We start from the raw sequence: 21774 nt of genomic DNA on the forward strand, positions 1-21774 counted from the left end.
CAGAACCTGGGTCGAACACGATTTGTGTCCTAAGTGTAGAACCTACACCAGACGGGACCCACGCCTGGTCTGCATAAATTTTTCGCCAGCCCAGTGGCACTAGATAGACCAGTGGCTTACGAGTCTAAGAAGCAAGCTTTAGGGCAGGCTGGACTTGATTCCTTAGGCCATCGTTGCCCCAGAAAAAGATATAGGAGAGACAAGAGAGAGAGAGAGAGAGGAGGAGGGAGAAGTGGTGAGAGAGGTGGAGGAAAGTGGCCAGGAGAGGGCCGAAGGAGAGGTGGAGAGAGAGAGAAAGAGTACCCCTAACGGTCCCGGCGACGTCCGGTTGATTACGGCCAGAGGGAAGGGCAGGAGCAAGGCTCCTGCCAAGAAAAGACCTCTTGAGAAGAGGCACGGCTCGGCCGGGCTAGAGGCAATGTCTCAGTCCGGGTCGCAGCAAAGAGTACCCCTAACGGTCCCGGCGATGTCCGGTTGATTACGGCCAGAGGGAAGGGCAGGAGCAAGGCTCCCGCCAAGAAAAGACCTCTTGAGAAGAGGCACGGCTCGGCCGGGCTAGAGGCAACGTCTCAGTCCGGGTCGCAGCAAGAGAGACCCATGGAGCGCGGGCTACAGGCCACGGAGAGCTCGGGTCCGAGAGAGAGAGTACGACCGAGGGGTCGCTGAGACGGAGCCGGTCCCATAGCAGGCTCCGGGAGCCCGGGTCCGGCGAGAAAAAAATATTAAAAAAAAAAAAAAAAAAAAAAATCCCACCGGAAAGGACAGAATGTCCGGGTCGAGGAGTACCGGCGTGGTGGTACCCGGCGTGGTACGCACACAGAGACGGGCTCCGGGAGCCTGGGTCCGGCGAGGCCCCGGGTCCGGCGAGACCCCGGGTCCGGCGAGACTCGAAGGGAAGGCAGAACCGAGGTTTCACTCCAGATCCGAGACCGCCCCCGGAGCCGGGAACCAGAGCTATACAATCGACTGCTGGGTCCTCAGAGATTGGCTCCGGAGGGCCCGGGCCCGACGAGAACGGGGGCGCAGGGGCAGAAGCCCGGTCCGCAGATCTCCAAACGGGATCCAAAACTGGTCCCGAAGTCGGGAGCCTACGAGAGTAACAACATTTACAACTGCGACATTTACAATAACATTTACAACTACAACAACATTTACAACGAGATTAACAACTGCTAGGCCCCCAGAACGGGGTAGCAGGTGCAGAAGCCCGGCCCGCAGACCCCCTAACCGGAGCCGCGGCCGGTCCTGAGGCCGGGAACCGATGAGATTACCAATGCCGGGCCCCCAGAAGGACGACCTGGTTTGCAGAGCGTCGGGCAACCTGTCCGGCCTAGACGACGAGGTCGACCCCTAGATTTCGGGGTTACAGAGGACGGTTACTCCCGCTTCCCAGAATAGGGGGAGTGTCCCCCCCCCCCCCGGAACTAGCAGCTTGAGCGGCGACGACAGGTTCGAATCATTTGCGGGAAAACACCGCTACCACTACACATCCCAAATGTGTGTTTATTTATCGAGTACCTGCAGACACTCAGGGGTCATATTCTCCTCGCTAATTATACTCCTCTCTAATCATAATTCATCGCCATTTGCCTAGGTTAAAATCTTACTTGTGTTTAAAAACACTGTCGTTTAAAACACTGGTGAACCCACTTCCAGAACATGTTAAAATGCGTAAGACTGAGGGGTTTCAAATCGGTTCTCATGACGTACAGTATTCCGTTTACTTTAAAACCTTGGCAAACTGCTAGGAAGAGAACTTTCTCGAGACTTGGCAAAGTGCCAGGAAACATAACGCTCATAGATCCTTGGCAAACTGCCAGAAAAAAAAAGGTACAACGTGGCACATTTGTTAAGAGAGGAGGGGGGGCCAAGCAGCCACCTGGCTTGACACGTGTAAGCTCAACTTTTACCGCAACGAGCTATCGACTACGTGAGCGATCCTATGGAATAAGCCTTTCTTCCTATTTCTTTGGTGAATTACCAAGACAAACGCGTTAGTAAGTTGAAAAAGGGGTAGGATACAACCCCAGCAAGTTACAAGCGCTAACACGCTCCGAACATACAGCATGCGCTTCATGAGCAATGTTCGATGTTCCGACATCTTAAGCAGAGTTGCATTTCGTAGCACCTGATGGCCTAGTCTTGACTAGCCTAGGCGCTAGGTGGTTTCAATAGGAAGCTGGAAACCTTTACTGCACTACGAAATGGACACATCTCGACAGGAAGAGATTTGAGAAGTAACGGGTACGTTATCATAACATTCAATACGTGTTTATTACGTTAAATGTGGTGTTGATAAAACGTTGACATAAGATGTCTATGAGATATTACGTTATATTAATGTTATATTAATGTCTTAACGGAAATTGTTTTGAAATAATAGCCCCTAAAGGGTTTCGGTAACATATTTCTTACACCTCTAATAACGCTATCATAGCAAAAGACTAAACATTTAGTAACGCCTTTGTGTTTGCTGAGTAACTCCCTGGACTCCGTTAAACAGCCAGGATTTATGAGGTGGAATTTCTACAAACCCACCCTACACATCCCCTGTTGGGAGTTTGTTCCTGGTGAGTAGGGCTGTAGCTTAGTTAGCTCAGTGGTTAAACCCGGTGCCTTCCAATCAAAAGGTCCCCGGTTCAAGTCACCCCAAGATTAATGTATGTTGTCCAGTTACAGAGCTGTTGACAATTCATAGTCATGGACATTAAATATGAATGTACGAGACTGACTTTGGTCAGCTTGCGGCTTTGATAAGCCAGTGAGGCTTCTTCACAAGTTCCTACTTGCAGGATGATCTAAATTACATACACAAATACATACACAAATACATACATATACTGTAGTTGTAAAAGCCACATAGCAGCTGTAGCATTGATTAAGACTCTGATGAAGCAAACTATCCATTCAGTACTCAATTTTTGGAGAGCACTGTGGTCAAGCGGTGTAGGCAGTGTACTGGTGATCTAAGGCTTGCAGGTTTTAGTCCTGGCCAGATCATTCTGTTGTTTCCTTGGGCAAGGCACTTTATCTCCATTGCGTCTTTCCATCCAGGAGGGATTTCTCTCTGTTTAACAGGTTATTTTTGAGAAGGGTAATATTGCTAGCGCCTCTGGCTTCGTTATCGATAGATAGGCCGGCGCAGTTCAACCCTCAATATTATTATTAATATTATTTTTCATGGAAAGAACCTCCATGAAACCTCCCTACAGGGTACAGCTTAGGTCTACATCATCAAGGCAGTACTTTTCTTCAGAGGTTTTCTGATTGCAACTGGTTGATAACTAAAGGGGTCATCAGCGGTACTGTGGTACTGCAAGCAGTACTGCGAGTGCCGCTGTATTGCAGGCGCTAACAAGGTCATCATACAGGCCACTGTCCTTGACTTCTTTAGCAGCATATACAGAGAAACCACTTTCCTGCACCACAGTGGCGTCAGCAGGGCAAAGGATCGGCCCCAACACCCTATTTGCAAAGATAACCAGGTTTCATTTACTTCCGCCTCGCTCTCAGGACTGTGGGGTTGGGGCTCTCTGGAGCCCTCCCAAGCCCAAGTACAGGGCACTTTGATCACCATCCTCTCAGACAACACGATGGTGGTGGCATACTTTACAGTAGCTACATCAATAGACAGGGTGGCACCAGGGCAGAGAGACTGTGCCGTCTGGCATGGGAGACCCTCACCACAGCTGCAGAATCTGGCACGGCCCTATGGGTCTCCCATATAGCCAGAAAGGAGAGTGTGAGGGCCGATGCTCTGCCCAGGGGACAACTCGACCCCGACGAGTGAACCCTTCGCAAGGAATATGCGGTAGGTTTTTCCACATGTTCGGCATACCTCTGATAGACCTGCTTACGACAAAGGGCAACAATGGGCTGCCCATCTTTTGTAACAGGCGGTCCCACCTGCAGCCTTCCACATAGCGCCAGGTCCCTGCCTTGAGACGGACCAGAGGTTTAAATTCTTCCCCCCCCTTTGGCATGATCAGCCAGATACTGAGGAAGATTCGCAGCTCCAAGGGTAAATTCATCCTAGTGGCTCCCTCCGGACCCCGGGTCCCAGGCCGCAGGTCCCACACGCAGGCCCCAGACGGGGACGTCTGGTTTTCCAGACGGCTCCACGCTGGGCATTAGCCCAGACATTGACCAGCTCACCAAAGGCATGGCTAATCGCCGTCCACGAGTCAGACAGTTAGCCCCCTCTGCGGGGCTCTCAGCAGTGCTGCATGCCCTGGCAGGGCCGCTGTACGAATCAACGGGGAACGCTTCCCTGGCTGCTCTTACAAAGAAAACACTCTTCGTCATTGCGGTAGCGTCAACGTGAAGGAGTTACCTCCAAGCCCTAACAACCGAACAGAACCACATCAGATTCGAGGGCCATGGGGCGAGGACGGTTCCAGACCCGTCCCTTATTGCCAAGAACCGGGCCTTGACTTTCTTGCCCGGGGACATTTTTTTTCCGGAAATCAAAACCCTTTCATCAGTGGCTGAGGACAAGCGATGGTGCCCAGTCAGGGCACTGAAGTGGTACTTAAACAGGACAGAGAAGTTGAGACAAACAACCTCCCTTTTCATCCTGCCACGACCACCTTAAACAGCAGCCGCCAAGGATACCCTATCCCGATGGCTAGTAGAGATGATCACGATGGGGGGATACCCGGCCAAGAGATCACAACATCAGTGGGGCCTCGGCTTCCACAGCTCTCTCTGCCGGTATCCCGATACAGGACATCCTCAAGGTGGCAGCGTGGAAAACACCAACTACGTTCGTCGCCTGTTACTTACCTGACACTCTACACGCCGAGGCAGCTTTTGGTAGCTCGGCGATGCGAGGTCCAGTTGGTACTTGGTCCCACCCCTCGGGCCTCCCACCATCGGGCAGTGCCACTCGGTGCTAAGGTTGTGAGGAGACAGGTAAGCGAGGAGCGAAGTAAATATTCCAAAACTTACTGGTTTGGATATTTACGAGTGACGAGCTTACCTGTCTCCATTCCCGCCTCCCTCCCCCGAGGGGGTGGGACACAGCCGGACGGGGGAGCAGTCGTTCGACTAGGCTCACGACTCCAAGCACAACACCAGATAGACAGAGCCAACAACTACTAAGAGTCACCGGCCAGGTCTATCGGTGAGGGTAACTTTGCACCCTGTGTTTTTCATATGCGTACTCACCTAAGTCGTCTTAGGGTTAGCAAGTGTTGGGCCTTTACAGGATGAGGCTCCTTGTTAGGAAAAAGGGGTAGTTTTGCCTGCAGGGCTCAGGAGAGTGTCCCCCCCCCCTTACCCGCTGCGGCGGGGAGGATGACACTCTCCCTGCTAGGAAGGCATCAGTGCCTTTTGTTAAGGGCTCACCTTTGAGAAGTTTAGTCGACGGGAGTCCTTGGGGGTGGCCAGAGGATTCTGGCCACCCCTATTTCGGTGACCGTGAGGCCACTTTTAAGGAGTGGTCTCATGAGTAGTGAGGAGTGACCGAGGGGGGGGGTTCGGTCATAGAGGGCGCACAGTGTTATTATTTTACCAGGACTTTATAGGCACGGTAGAATGAGGTGCTAAGGTTGTGAGGAGACAGGTAAGCTCGTCACTCGTAAATATCCAAACCAGTAAGTTTTGGAATATTCAGTTTATTTTTCATCAAGTGATGCACAAACTTTACAGCAGTCTTGTTAATTGTTGTTTAAAAAAAATTCTTCTTTCTTTCTTCAAGAAATAAAAGTAGGCCCATCCAACGCCCCCTTTGTGTTCACTGCCGGTGAGAGTTCCAACTTCTCGGTAAGTCTTATCATTTCCAACCATTCATTTAAATGAAAAGGTCAACTTCTGGCTTACAATTAACAACTTCTTTCACGGCCGCTATTTTGATCACTTGGACCACAAGTTGTTGCAAATTCATCCTTTTAGGAATTTGAGTGTCCCCTTATTCAAAGTGACTAGACTATGTAGTTTAGCACACATACCATCAAATCAGTTTCTCAAGGAGGTATACAATAAATGAATAGGGAAAAATAAGACTTTTATATGAATTTTATAGGAATTTGAGTGTCCCCTTATTCAAAGTGACTGGACAATGTAGTTTAGCACACATACCATCAAATCAGTTTCTCAAGGAGGTATATGATAAATGAATAGGGGAAAAAAAGACTTTTATATGATCTTGAAAAACAGGTCAAACTGGCATACCCACTATAAGTGATGTTGAAGTCTGTACTGTGCTACGTTATGAAGCTTACTAAGTAAAGAATTGATTAATATTTATAATCAGATCTGAACAAAGGAGCTGTTGTAGTCATCCCACTTGGCCAATATCTTGAAAACCAAACATGAGGAAGATGGTCTGCATGTATGTTTTCATTGTACACAAAAATTGAAACCCTTAAAATATATTTTTTTATTTATTTCCTTTTTTTGTTTTGAAGAATTATAAGAATAAACCAAAGTTTTGCATCTTTACTTTCAGAGTCTTGGAAGCATTGCTAGTTTGCAACAAGCATTGCAAGGACACCAACAGCAACAACAGCGTCAACAGCAACGACAGCAGCAACAACAGCAACAACAGCAACAAGAGCAACAAGAAAGAATACAGTCAACAGACAACGATATAAACCAGATGCTCTTGTCGAACGCCATTCTCTCCCAAAATGAAGCCATTGTTGAGAATCCGGACTTGAGCACCATCCTTGTGAATCAGCTACAGACCGCTGTGAACAGCGTAGCACAGGCAGCTCCGCCACAGCAACAACAGCAACAGCAACAACAACAGCAACAACAGCATACCATCCTCAACCAACCACAGCCACAGGCTGCTACCACCATGCAAACCAATGTGACCCTGACGCCACAACTCCTGGGCCAGCTCTTGCAGATGCAACTGCAGCAACAAGACAACAAAAACCCAACCGTGCTCAATCTAAACAGCGCCCTCATCTCCAGCCTTGCCCAGGGCATCAACTTTGCAAACACCAACCTGCTGCAGCAACCGCAGCAACAACAGCAGCAGTCTACGAGTTTGCCCGGAAGGGTCACCATACAGACAGCTGCCGGTACGTCCCCACAGTCGCTGAACCAAGCTCAATTTACAGCTTACCCGGTGAAGCTGACGAGAGCTGGGGAGGTCGAGAGCATCGGAAACGGAACGGTTAGCCAGGCCAACCTCGGCATGGGTAGCACCATCCAGATTCAAAATAACCAGAACAGGATCGTTATCACTCCCCAGGTCTCATCCCAACAATCACAGGGGCAGCAGCAGCAACAACAGAGGGTGCAGGGTAACGGTCAGGTGCTGGACGCGCGGCAGCTACAACTGCTCCAGCAGCCCGCCCAGGCCTTGATGCAGCAACAAGCGCAACTTGTGACTCCCAAAGTGGAACAGCAGACCAATTACATGCAGGATTTTGACATTACTGCTGCATCATCATCTTCATCCAATAGAGATGCCAGCATAAGAGGAGGAGGAGGCAGCTCTAGGGCTTCCAGCCAGTCTGCTGCTGCTGACAAGAAGAAACAGGAGAACCAGAATCAAGCTCTGAAGCTACTCCAGAAAGTAGCTAGTCATGTCAGCCAGACGAACACGAGTAACTTGAAACTTTTCTCTCCGGAGCAGAACAACATCTTTAATCGTATCTTCATCGAGAACTCGGAGCTGCAGGGCCAGGACCCTGTCCTGGAGCCTCCTAAACCTCAGGCTCAACAGAACAAAGTGACGACTTCGATCTCGCAGTCGACCCCGCAGAGAACAGTTCTCTTCCAGACCAAACCTGTAGGGAGCACCAACGCAGGAACCACAGGGGCAATACAAAAAGACTCGCACAGAAAGAGCAGAATGAAGCAAGCTCTGAGTAAAAAGCCCGTCTTGAAAGCGGCAACGCCCAGCATTTCAGGGACGAGTAACTCCGGGGGGTCGACATTGTCCGGCACAGCTAACAGGACACTGTTGACGCATCTGTTAAGGGGAGGTAATTTTACAATGGATTATTAGATCTTTTGGAACCATTTCCCATTGCCAATTATTCAAATATTTGAAGGAAGATAGTTTGGTAGATGAAGCCCTTGTCACTGCTTTTGAATTTCAAACGCTTAACGTCGCTGTGGATTTTGTGTCCTGAAATTGGATACACTCGAAATGTTTAATTAGTTTTCAGTTCATTCTCATTTCAACTCTTCATTTTAAAAATGTAAGTGTTCTTGAGATGATAAATGGTACATATCTTTGTAGTGGTGTAACAATTTCCCCCATTCAGTGAAACACTTTGTTTTGATATCGATATTGATCACATGCTGATACTGTAGGTGCCAATCTTTGATTATCTGACATGACATTTTACACAGTTCAGCTTGTGAGCTGCATTCCTGTGACTTACTGGCATTCCAGAAAAACTCCCTCAACCTCAGTCTGAGGTGCCTGTTTCATTTATAGTCAATGACAGTTGCGTATTGTTGGGTCACCACTGTGTTAATTTTGTTTTGACCTCTCAAAAGAGTTTTGTAGATACTTTGTGACGTCTGTTTAATTTATAAGCGTTTTGCATTAATTTTGTTGACAGTTAGGGGAAAAAATACTGAAAACAGACAAAACTGCATTTGTTTGACTATTCAAGTAATGAAAAAGGTCCATTTTGTATGTGGTAAATACCAATGTGAAAAGGGTTGTGCACCACAAAATTTTAAGTCCTGTGATCGTTAATTATTCGCTACCCTTGAAGAAAAATATTGGGAAGGTTTTTCCTTACAGTATGTGAACAAACAATATCTTATATTAGTAGTACATGACAAGGTTTGGTAATAGTAAGCGTTGTTAATTACCAATGGGGAGCAGTGTGTCCCACAATAAAAGACAGATTAACAGATGCTTATTTTCTTGCTCGTTTCAGGGAAATATGATCCAACGGCCGGGATCGTCTTGGCATCTACCGGTACCGCTAAGCCGTCGTCAACTACAGCACCCTCCTCGTCGGTCAGTAATGTTGTCTTAACGACGATCAAAACAGACATGACCCAACCGGTAGCTCCTGCCAAATCAAGAGGCAATCTCGCTACGGTAATTGTAGACTTTGTTGAAATTTTTGTGCTTGTGTGGAGATGAAAATATGTCCTCCTCACAGAGGCCTCTCTCATCACAACTACAACTACACCTTTATTTAGAGAATGCATATTCATATTATTTCATGAATATGTAGATGTTATTTAACATTGGACAGTTGCCGCCAATGCTGTGATGTTTGCTAAACCACACACACTTGTATCATTTGTATGCATTCATATTACCGATCTGCCTATAGATATAGACTGTATTTAACAGATCCAAATCCCAAATGATGCATATTCATATTTTTTCATGAATATGTAGATTTATATATAACATTGGACAGTTGCCGCCAGTGCAGTGATGGTTGCTTACCACACACACTTGTGTCATTTGTACCGATCTACCTATAAATATAGACTGTATTTACTGTATTTAACACATCCAAAATCCCTAATGATGCATATTCATATTTTTACATGAATATGTAGATGTTATCTAAAGGAATATCCTGCCTGGCAGAGGTTGTGATGCGCAGAGGAAAGACAAAGATATGCCACATTTCTGCCCCATTTCCCACCGTCTTTGTGCAACTGAAAGATTTGATTGTTTGAACTGAACTTACTATTCAGGAAAAAAAGTTTTGTTTTTCTTCAGGAAATGAATTCATAACTGTGCATAACTCTTGCATTGTGATCATATCAGTTGTTTGTTAAAGCATTTTCGTTGCATTTAAGTCTTGTCTATTTTAAAGCCTTTTGTCTCTATTTAATACCCGTAGGCTACCATCGGTTCGTCGACTCCTGTATTCACGGCTGGGGGAGCAGCAGCAAGGGTAGTCTCTGTGACCAGCTCTCCGTCAAATGGTGAGGGAAAATTAGGGAAACTTGATCCCACATGGATGCTGATTCTGATATGACAAACTAAACCTCAGAATTATAAAATAGATTTTACTACAATTTTGATTGATTTTAGTGATCTTCATACATGTGGTTTAAACAAAAGTTGTCTTTCAACTTTGTGATTGCATTCACAGCTTCATCAGATACTGCCGTTACCACTTGAATAAAAATGGACTGTTATTGCAATTTTCTTGATGTCATGATTAAGAGGTTATGTTTTGACTCTTATCCTCTTTGGGAGAAAGAAACCCAAGAAATAAATAAAAACAAGAAGCAAAATAAAAGAAAAAATGTTAATGTTTATCAAAGGAATGATGAATAAACAATGTGTAATTTTGTTTTTGTTTTCTTGAATACAGTTCAAAGCAGTATTGAACCCACTCTATTTACAATTGGTGCTACAAATTATTCCTCACCAGAGTCCAAGGTAAGCATTTCCATCATAAACAACATACCAGCAAAATAATTGAAAAGCTTGCTGGTTCCCCTCACATCTCTCAGTATCAGTGTGTGGATGACTCACCAGGCTTCGTTTCTGATATGAGTAAAGATTTAGACAGCAAGAGTTTAAGTGTGTATATGTTTCTTTAAAACCACGTTCCACTGTTGAGCATTTAATCTATAGTTGTTTAGAAACTTTCACCTATTCAAGTGGCAGACTGAGTGTTACACACCCACCCACACACCCAGTAGATCCCCTCCACCGATTTTAATTTCATTAATTTATAAATCCATCTCACACCTCCACTCAGAAGGTGGAATTTGTGCCCTTGTTACTGTAGCTTGTTTCTCGTTAACATATCTATGCTTAAAAGTAACAGATATGTTATTGTACACAATATTAAACACAGTTTAATAGATAATGAAATTCAAAGTTAGAAACCTGAAATTGTTGATATTTCGTCTCTTGTCTCCCATATCTCCATATTAGACAATTTTATTTAGTAAGTAAATAAATTCATTCTTCTCGTTGTTACAGATTGAAGGGGCTGATTGCCTTGATGTAAGTACATTTATACAAATATCAGTTGATTGTTCACACCCCCCTCCCCCAACCCCACTGTACTTCTAGTTGAAAACAAAGAGTAAACAAAGCCCCAGAAATCTTTAAGCTTTAGTGGTACTCTTCAGCAAACTTTTTTTCAGGAAATAAATCTGTGTTTAATGTACAGAGTCATTATTCCTCATATTACCGTACATTCCTATGGATCATAAACTTCACAATCTGAAGATTTCCCTGGCCCTTAATAATTCTATTTCTTGTTTCGCTCTTTCTTTCAGGATAGGAAAAACATAACTGCTGAACAGAAAAGACGGACGAATATCAGAGTAAGTTTGTGTCCACAGAGTTGGTAAACCCCTCTTAGTCAATGTCCTCTTACCTCCAGAGTGTCCACAGTGAGTTGCTGACCCCTCTTAGTCAATGTCCTCTTACCTCCAGAGTGTCCACAGGGCATTGCTGACCCCTCTAAGTCAATGTCCTCTTACCTCCAGAGTGTCCACAGGGAGTTGCTGACCCCTCTTAGTCAATGTCCTCTTACCTCCAGAGTGTCCACAGGGAGTTGCTGACCCCTCTTAGTCAATGTCCTCTTACCTCCAGAGTGTCCACAGGGCGTTGCTGACCCCTCTAAGTCAATGTCCTCTTACCTCCAGAGTGTCCACAGGGAGTTGCTGACCCCTCTTAGTCAATGTCCTCTTACCAGCAGAGTGTCCACAGGGAGTTGCTGACCCCTCTTAGTCAATGTCCTCTTACCAGCAGAGTGTCCACAGGGAGTTGCTGACCCCTCTGAGTCAATGTCCTCTTACCAGCAGAGTGTCCACAGGGAGTTGCTGACCCCTCTTAGTCAATGTCCTCTTACCAGCAGAGGGTCAACGGTGCACCAGATCATAACTGTCTGAGCAGTACACATTACAGCAGTCTTCTTTGATTGTTTATCTACTTATTGTTGTTCTTTTTTGGTTTATGAAATGTTGAACACATTAGCAAAAGGTCAACCATGAATTGATAAATACTAACTGAATGAATTCATTAAGGTTGCCCTGTAGTTCAGTAGAATATTCCAAGGATTGTCTCGCGTAGTACATATTGGATGCTTCTAGAGAGTAAATCCCCTTTGTTGTTGGTTTGTGTATCTTCCAGAGCGGGTTTGAGAGTCTCCATCAATTAATTCCCTCGATCAGCCAGAATCCAAATAATAAAGTCAGCAAAGCTGCGATGCTTCAGAAAGGTAAGTTCACGTTTCTTTCTGAATGTGAATGTATTTTATTGGACTATACTTAGGAGAGAAAACTTGCTTCTTGGTTTCAAATTATTTGTCTTTTAGTTATAAGCATCTGTTGCGTTGCTGAAAATGCGAAGACGGTTTATAGTTTGGTTACTCGATATCATTGTTTACATCTTCTTCTTCCAAGAATATATTAAGATGTTTCATTTATGTGGTACAAGAAAAGGAAAAAAATGCGATGAACAAACTATTTTCCAATATGGAAATGATGTAGATTTTTAGCCAGTCATTGGTAGCAGTAAACAAAGATGTGACCCTGCAAAATGTTCAGAGATTGCTGAACCAATTCTACTTGAAATACTATCTGCTGTAATTAACATTGTTTCTTCAACAAGTAACAAGTTTTGTCAAGTAAAAGCCTTTCAACTTCAAAGACAGAATTGGCATTAATACTTACTGTTAATTTCTGTTATCATGTAGTTTGATATCTACTGTGTTGTTTTGTTAAGTTTGAATTTGAAATCAATAAATTTAAGGAGGGGGGGGGGGGGAAATGACATATAAATGGTCCTTCTGGCTGAATATCCACATGCAGATTGGCTAAATTTCAAGAAGAATTTAAGTTTCAGATGTTTCACAGGTGATAGGAAAGTTAATGGTTGGCAACTTTCACTTTTTTAATGCTACTTTTATATGTTTAATTTTACTTCCTTTCTCAGGTGTAGACTATATCAAGAAACTTCAGGCTGAAAAGAGCCACCTTGCCGAAGAAATGAACCTCTTGAAGGAAGAAATAAATACTTTGAACCTGGCCATTAGGTGAGGTTCATTTGTACTATAATCATGTCCTATATAAGAGCATGGTAGGCTACTAGGCCTAGCTATCAAACTGTCCTAGACTGTGGAATGTACCATATGCAAGAAGGGTGCATTAAATAGAAAACTCCCCCATGTCTTATGTCTATATTTGAAGCCATGTTACTAATAGCGATACTTAACACTGCCAATAGATAAGCTGAAACACGAAGCACTTGCACGAAGCTGTACCGTAAAATATTGGCACTGCTAGCGTCCTGCATTAAGTAAAACAAATCTCTCAGTACAGGGATAGAAAGTCTATGTTAAGATGATAGTTGCCCTATTTTGTCAATGTTTAGTGTGTAAGATCTGTGAGAAGTGGACGTAGCAATTTTTGCAAACCGACAAATGAACAAATTGGTATGGTTTTTAGTTTTGACAGTTCTGAATATGAAATGCTCACACAGCATACTGTCATCGTAGAAGTAAACAGCTTTAAGTTTGAAAAGGTATTGTAACTATCTGAAAAGCTGCCCACTTTATTACACCATTCACCAGATGTTAAAATTAATAACAAATTAAGACATCCCTTAGTGAGCAATAAGTCACTGATTCACTCATTAAGTCATTGATTGCATCTCCTACCGATTACAGCGAAAGTCAGTCACAGTTGCCGGCCAGCGGAGTGCCTGTCACCAGACAAAGATACGATCAAATGCGGGATAACTTCGATGAATACGTCCGAGAGAGAACCGAACAGAACTGGAAATTCTGGATCGTATCCTTTTCTGTACTCCCAGGTTTTTTTTTTCCATCATTGCAAACGAATCTTGTCTTCTCATGTTGGAAAAATTAAAAAACAATCTACTTTACCTTTTGGTCCTTTGAATGTATTCTGATTGGATTTTGACGCAGATCATAAAGCAAGGTTTGCTCTTTAGATGTTCCGTCCCTGCTTATATTGCTGCTCACTTACCTGCCTCCTCACAACTGAAGTATTCACAGTCTAACATGGTTCTCTGAAATTTTATTTTGTGAGCAATCATTGTCCCTTTTTCATATATTCTTGAAATTGTTCTCTAGCTGCTGTTGCTGTGATATAATTTGTGTTCTCTATGCCTAGTATCAGACATTCTGTGGTCAATGTCATTGTTCCCGATTCTCCTTAACTATGAAATCATCACAGTTCAGCATTATCATCAGGCCTCTCTTTGAGTCATTCAACGCCACAGTCTCTACAGCTAGTCGAGAGGAACTCTGCAGAACGGTCTTGTCTTGGTTGGACAGACACTGCTCCCTTCTTGCGCTCAGACCAAGTAAGTTTAAAAAGCAATGATGTTAAATAGTAAATGGGAGAGGGGGGGAGGTGGGGAATTTATTTATGTGTTTCATTCTATCATGTTTCGTTAGTATTAATTTTTGTGGCGATAAAATTTCAAAGGTCAAGACAGCAAGGAATGATATGATTGCGAAAAACCAATCATTCTCTATGAAATCTAAGCTTAGACCCATTCCCCCTTTTCCCCCCTTCTGCCCCCACTCCACCCCAACCCTACCTCACAAACTGACATCAAACGTGGGGAATTGCTAGAGAACATGATGGGTCTGGAGTGTAATTGGTCATATCCTTCCGTTTTTTAAAAGTCTTCAAAGACCTGGTAAAGACTAAAGGAAGGTTTCTTGATATTTTCTGCTTGCAATCTTGCTTTAGGTCTAAAGCGGATGTTCATGGAACAGCTTCCCGAAAGAGTAAATCATCTTGTATATCATAATTAAGCCAAACACTACGTGAAACGCTCAAAATATCTACACCAATGACGCAAAGATGTACATGAATAGCATTGTTTGTACACAGGAAATCCTTTATGGACTTCAAAGCTGCTAAACATAATGTGGAGACTAACAATAATTTCTCGGTTTCTTCATTCTGATAAGGTATCTCATAAATGATTGTTCTCTCCTCTTGTTTCAGCTGTGCTCTCGTCTCTCACCTTGTTGAGTCGGATCACCTCGATCCTCTCCGACCCCACCCAGGTACCTCAACAGGCGGTCCAGGCGGTCAACAAACGGGAGAGATCCAACTCTGCCGACTAGGACCGTTCCAGTGGTGGATCCCGGCCACGGGATCGATTTGTTACTTTTGGGTTTGAAACTCCGATGATCTGATCTGATCTGATTGTAGAAGGAGTCAACGGGAGTCAAAAAAAGAGAGAGATTGCAGGTTGGGATTTTAGTTTTGAAGAATGAAGCATCGCAGCAACTTGTACTATTTAAAGGTATTTGACCTGCATGCAACGAACATGTCTCCCGGCTATCAGCAAGACGACGTAGCAGCGTGCCCAGTTGTCGATATTGTATAGAGGGAGCAAGATGCGCTCTATTTTGATTCCGTGATCGGAGAGGCTCACTTTGATCTACGGCTCCAGAGATGAAAATAAAAGAGTTTGCGTTGAGGCAGAGGAGTAAATCGTTAATTCGAAGATGGTCCACCGTACCAGACGTGTGCGAAGAAAATATGCGGAGAGCTTTTTTTAGTTCTGCGTTTTCCTTGATTGTGCTACAACGGTTTGTGATAGGCACTGTATATGAAAAGTAAAGAATTCTTCCAGTTTGTTAAAACTGTTCAAGTTTGAAGAAGAGTTGCCAGTATTTTTTTTCTTTTTTTTCAAATGTGTATGCACTCGCACTGTGTTTGTCTACGGTTTTGTTAAGTGGCGATGTTGAAGGAAACATAGGTGCCGTATGAGTTGATATTTTGAAGTTTCATTTTGAGCAAGCAAAGGAACATCTTTGTGCTGACTTCAAACTTGTTTGTTTCTCAGAAGACAAAGTGTGAAATGTAGTATACGGTTAGGAAAGGAAATATTCAGTAAGTATTTTAGAAGGTAGAAATCTAGTCTCCACATACCCACCTCCACTCCAAGGGACTCCCCTGCACCCATCTTGGGCTTGCAATTGTCTTCCATGTAATTAACTAAAGGATTCCACTTTGATATCATGGTAGGGTAAGAAATCTTGGTAGGTTAAGGAATAGTTGTGTCAGTAAGTTCTGCCCATGGTGACTCGACAATTTGCCAAGAGCAAAAATATTTATAAATATGGACACCATTTTGTGGATATTTGATGAAGAACTGCTAATCCCAATGAGTTGAGATTGAATGCCAGAAGTAGCAAGAAATGTTGGTAATAAATAAATAAATAAATAAATATATCTCGTAGGGCTCAAAACCAACTTAAAAGTTACGGACCTGTGCAATCCAACTGTATATTAAAAAATGTCAATTGAAGGATTGTGGTCCTGTTTACATTGTGAAGCATATCTCTGGTTGTCATGGTTACAAAGTCAACTGAAGGATTGTGGTCCTGTTTACCTTGTGAAGCATATCTCTGGTAGTCATGGTTATACAAATCCTTTGTGGTACATAAGACATTGATATTCCCATGGCGATGAGAGCTTGGTCTATGCCAACATCAACAGAAGTGGATACACTCACTAACTTGTTGTGATTTGTACATGGAAATCTGATCCTTTATGAAATAATTGAACTCAGGAAGTTAGTATAAAAGCACTGAAAATGCTAAAAGAGATTAGGACATGGTAAAAAAAGGTAAAAGGGAGATAAAGAAAGGGTTGGTAGGACACACTGCCAAAAGGTAAATATAGAAATTGGTAATGTTTTGGGGAAGAGAAAAGATGAAAACAAGTTATTGGTTTGTATTTAATATTCCAAAAGTAAGTACCTAAGTTAGTTACAGGTTTTTATCATTCTCTTATTACGATTGTTCTAAGATTAATGTAATAATAAATAATGTCAAATTAAAATGCTTTATCAGAACTACGCACCGTCTGCTTCATACCACATAGGGGAAGACTGTCCCCACATGGTGTTTGTTGCTATGGTTACTCTCGAAAAGAATTGAAAATGTTTAGGTTTTCCCAAAAAATGATAATTTCATGAAGTAATATCCCAAAAATGAGAGCTGTTACAGATACCTCTCAAACGGGCAGTTTTCAGACGGTACTTTAGAAAAGAAGAATTATTGTCTTTCTGGAGGTATCATGGTAGAGGTAAATCCCATTGCTAGCTTTACTAGGGTGAAAATTGCTTAAAGTTGAGGGGGGGGGGGGGGAACTGTTTTGAAAGGGAAAACCGTACACTACCTCACCCCCCAATATGATTAGAATGCCTAAAATGATCAAATGTGGAAATTATATTCGCTTCTTTCACCACATTTAACCGCATATTTTCATGGTAGGGTCAGTTAATTTTATCATCTCACCCTCCTTGTTTATGTCTGAAATTGAAAGTTTAGAACAGGTTCAAAACAGTTTGGACTGACATTTTGGAGACTGTTAGCAACCTGTGTAATACAGCAGCAGTACTACAGGTGTAAGAGCTTATGGAGCAATGGAGAGTATCGCAAATGCTATGTAAGATACCAGAAGAAACTATTGGAAATGGATGACGATATAAAACTAATTATTGAAGTATTTGAGTTAACGACGAGCAGTGTTTTAACTGGTAGCCTGCTGACGGTTATCTGGGGGTGATGGTTAGGTTGCAGTGTTAAATCTCCCACGACCCCAAACATGTTATTTAATTTACATGAGAGATGTGTTACTTTGCAAGACGAGTGACAACACTTAACCTGAGGATTACATCGCAGTATGTCAGAAGCTTCATTTGCATATTAGATTCTGGGCTGGAATTGCTTTTTATTTTCAAATGATTAAGAGCCTACTATCGACTCGATACATAAGATTTTTAGGTGAGATGACTTTGGTTGGTATGGAAGGACTTTCTGGTGACTAACTGAAAGAATGAGTGGTCATTTTGGAAAGGCGCAAGGCTGTATGGTTTTCAAACTAGATGCAATCAAATGCTTTGAATTATGGTAGAACAGCAGTGGAAGAGAGAATCCTTAAATTTGTTTGAAACCAACGATTATCTCTGGATAAAAACCCACCTCACCAATTTGATTTAAATAAAAAAAACTTGAATAAAAACCTTGTTGTATCGACATTTTAAATTTTTTTCCTCTGGTCTAAGTATCAGGTGACCTTCAGTGACCCCTTTCAGGTTCATTTCTTAACATACCCTTGCCCTCCTGGTACCCTCGCTTAACCCCTTCTCATTTCATCATCTGACCCTTCTCGTTCAGGGATCATCTGCATCCTTTCTTCCTTCCTTCTATCAAGTTTGTTTCTCTTTACAAATTTTGAGAATGGAAACTGATGACGATAATTAATGATACAGAAAGTATGAGGGGAAACCCCCCCAAAAAACAAGAAAAAACGGGTCATTTTGTAACATTTTGATAATTATCTGTCAATACTTAATCTATGAAATTCTGTTTTTCCTCCCCGTCTTTGCTGTTATGTGAGGGTATTGTTTTTTTTTCCTTATTTTTTTTTCTCTGTCTTTCTTTGGAAATATTTTCTTCATAATATTGCTGCATATAATTATGTAAATTTCTTGTTATGATTATCTCCCCATGTCACAGGATTGCCAATTTCATCTTTGTTTTTTTTTTTTCTGTCCAACATTCTTTTGCCATTTTTGCTTCTGCTTTGTGCAGAAGAATACATTTCATAGAGTTAAGTATTTTAAATGTGAGGGGGAGGGGGGGGGAGTGGGGTGGGGGGAAATGTGTAAGATCTAGAATTGGTTTTGGGTGAGGAACCAACCCTTTTTAAGAGCCAAAGATGCTTATTCTAGGGATGTTTATGACATTTAATGTTAGCTAATGAAAAAGCTTTGAAGAAGTTTGGTTTTTTGAAGGTGGGAAGGATGAGAAGGTTAAATTAAAACACATGTTTAAGGGGCAAAATGCTTGATATTTGTGAGACAGGTACTTTATTCAATTGACATAGAAACATAGTGATTGAGTGTAAGATGAAGGAAGGGAAAGGAGTAGAGGAGGAGGGGGTGGGGGAGGGGGAGAGTGCTATTATGTGGGGGATGGCAATTAATTGATTACTTTAGGTGAGAGTTGGCATCTATTGGAAATTAAAGATTTCAAACTGCTACAGTCATGTAAGATTTTTTTTATGGTATGTGATGTTTCGATTAAACGTATGTGTTATGTAAACCCTCGGTCTCTCAAAGATTTCCCCACCTTAATCCACTTTTGAGGGTTAATCCCAAGGTACATACAACCCTTATATAACCAAAATTTATTGTTGGGGGAAAAATTAGATGTTGGTATAATATTAATAATAATTATTATATTGGTCGAGACAATGTTCAAATGATCTTTTGAAAATATCTGGGGACCCCCCCCCCCCAAACTTTTCAGACGACCCATAGTTTGGGAATCAAGGATATAAACTATTTTATAGCCTCACCGATCACACCATAGGAAAACAAACTTTTCAATTACACGCAACTGTAAATCATAACATAAACCAATCTATGTTGGAACTTAAGTGTCTATGACTGGTTATGAAATGATGTCATTTCATTCCTTTGATGAGATCGTTCTTCCTGAAGATTAAACCAATTTTAATACTTACTGTAGAACCCCCATCCCCACTGACCTAATTGTCTGGTAATTAGACTAAACAGTCCAGTCGTTTTTATTGATGCACCTCACTTGCTTAAAAGGGTCAATTCCCAAATGTAAAGGTGTTACAGAAATACAATGTGTACCGATACCAATGTAACCATAGTTAACTATGGTAAATGGTCACAGCAATGACAGCATATCACAACTAAACTTATGCTCATACCCATCTTTTCAGAGTAAAACTTGATGTGTTTACAATTAATGATCTGCTCTCACTTTCCTCTGCTTGCCATATCATCATTTTTAATTCCTTATTTGAAACTTCAAGACCTGTTAATCAGAAGTTTGAAATAATGGAAGGGGATAAACCCAGTCCTTAAATTGTTTTGGAATCATTAACCTTAAGGATATGAATCCTACATCCCTGAATTGACTTCATATTTAAAATTTCATATATATATATCAAAGAATATTCAGAGACTTTCTTAGTTATTCTATTTATTTTATTTCCATCAAAAGTTGGTATAATTTGGAAAAAGATTTCATCAGCTTTCTTGGGAGGAGGGGTTTCAGAAGTTGCTGTTATGCACATTGAATGTAACAAAGCTAAATATTTGCATCACTTTAATGTAGAAGCTGTCATTACCCTGGCATCGCTGCAGGTTTGCTACATCAACCGTGGACCTCGACCGTTTCATGTATTTCTTTTAATGCCTAGGACAAGGTCAGGACTGGGAAGGGTAGGAAGGGTTGGGGGAAGGTCTGGGTTGTAGGAAGGGTTGGGGGAATGTCTGGGTGGTAGGAAGGGTTGGGGGAGGGTCTGGGTGGTAGGAAGGGTTGGGGGAAGGTGTGGGTTGTAGGAAGGGTTGGGGGAAGGTCTGGGTTGTAGGAAGGGTTTGTGGAAGGTCTGGGTGGTAGGAAGGGTTGGGGGGAAGGTTTGGGTGGTAGGAAGGGTTGGGGGAAGGTTTGGGTGGTAGGAAGGGTTGGGGGAATGTCTGGGTAGTAGGAAGGGTTGGGGGAGGGTCTGGGTGGTAGGAAGGGTTGGGGAAGGGTCTTGGGTGGTAGGGAGGCCGGGGGGAGGGTCTGGGTGGTAGGAAGGGTTGGGGGAAGGTCCGGGTGGTAGGAAGGGTTGGGGAAAGGTCTGGGTGGAAGGAAGGGTTGGGCCAGAGTCTGGGTGGTAGGAAGTGTTGGGGGAAGGTTTGGGTGGAAGGAAGGGTTGGGGGAAGGTCTGGGTGGTAGGAAGGGGGGGGGGAAGGTCCGGGTGGTAGGAAGGGCGGGGGGAATTGGCTAATGTAGCATCAATGCTAATAAGATGGATCAAGTGCCTTGCTATGAAAAAATGTTTAAAGGTAAAAAGACAAAAACTATTCCTTTCTTCAATTTAAAAACAGTTACAGTACACAGGTTTTGTTTGTGTTGTTTAATTTTCATTGATTAAATGTTGATGCGTGATTTGCAGGAGCAAATGTGAGATGAATGTAAGTTGTGCCCCATATGTCAAACACCGAAACAAAATGATACGCAATGACGGCATTTATAAATTAAGAATCTTTGGTTTAGCTTCCTACTTAGTGGCACAAGTTATCAAACCACATTATGCAATGTACTTTTAACTTATCTTTTTTCTTCCTAATATTTGTAAAATACCTTTTTTTTTTCTTCTTAATTTGCCTTTTCAGTTGTGTGAATCTTGTCAATTTGTCTGAAGCTATTTAAGCCTTAAATGAGTTAATTATAAAAGTGGAATGTGAAAAAATGAAGAGAAAAAAATAACATGAAATTAAAAAAATAGCAAAGTATGTATGTATATTGATTTCATTAATGGAGCTGATCTCCATTTTTGGTAGCTCACCAAGTTTAAATAGTTCAGAAGAAAAAAGAAAAAAGAAACTTACTTTAATATTTAAAAGAAAAGCAGAACTGGGGATTGAACCAAGGACCTTGCGTTCCCCAAAAAATTTCTCAACCACTAGACCATTAGGTGAGACCCTGTAATAGAAAGCTTTTCAAATATTTAAAGATCCAGTTGTTTGGACTTAGCCATTTTATAAAAATGTTTTCTTCACTGGACCTTGTCTGGGGGTGCCTGCCCAACTCGCCTAGTCCACTTGGGAACCTTGTCAGGGAGAGGGGTGTCGGCGAACTCCTTGGATGGAGCCAACTCACCTGGTCCACTTGGGAACCTTGTCAGGGAGGGGGGTGCCGGAGAACTCGGTGGCAACTCGCCTGACCCACACCCGAACCTTGTCGGGGGGGGGGGGTTGCCCATGCCACTCACCTGGTCCACTTGTCAGCGAACTCCTTAGGTATTGGTGACTCACCCACG

General features: G+C 42.8%; 1 protein-coding gene across 1 annotated transcript in view; it reads left to right on the forward strand.

The window, feature by feature from the left end:
• Positions 1 to 18213, forward strand: part of LOC139980499 (MLX-interacting protein-like) — a 40733-nt gene extending 22520 nt beyond the window's left edge. Inside the window, exons 7-18 of the mRNA XM_071992153.1 lie at positions 5702 to 5766; positions 6452 to 7946; positions 8862 to 9028; positions 9795 to 9879; positions 10275 to 10342; positions 10895 to 10918; positions 11197 to 11244; positions 12056 to 12143; positions 12860 to 12959; positions 13593 to 13716; positions 14125 to 14254; positions 14911 to 18213. Coding sequence (XP_071848254.1) covers positions 5702 to 5766; positions 6452 to 7946; positions 8862 to 9028; positions 9795 to 9879; positions 10275 to 10342; positions 10895 to 10918; positions 11197 to 11244; positions 12056 to 12143; positions 12860 to 12959; positions 13593 to 13716; positions 14125 to 14254; positions 14911 to 15032 — 2516 coding nt within the window. The 3' untranslated portion in view covers positions 15033 to 18213. The remainder of the gene's footprint in view (positions 1 to 5701; positions 5767 to 6451; positions 7947 to 8861; positions 9029 to 9794; positions 9880 to 10274; positions 10343 to 10894; positions 10919 to 11196; positions 11245 to 12055; positions 12144 to 12859; positions 12960 to 13592; positions 13717 to 14124; positions 14255 to 14910) is intronic.
• Positions 18214 to 21774: the final 3561 nt, after the last annotated feature.

This window comes from Apostichopus japonicus, chromosome 15, assembly GCF_037975245.1.
Source record: "Apostichopus japonicus isolate 1M-3 chromosome 15, ASM3797524v1, whole genome shotgun sequence".
Lineage (NCBI taxonomy): Eukaryota > Metazoa > Echinodermata > Holothuroidea > Aspidochirotida > Stichopodidae > Apostichopus > Apostichopus japonicus.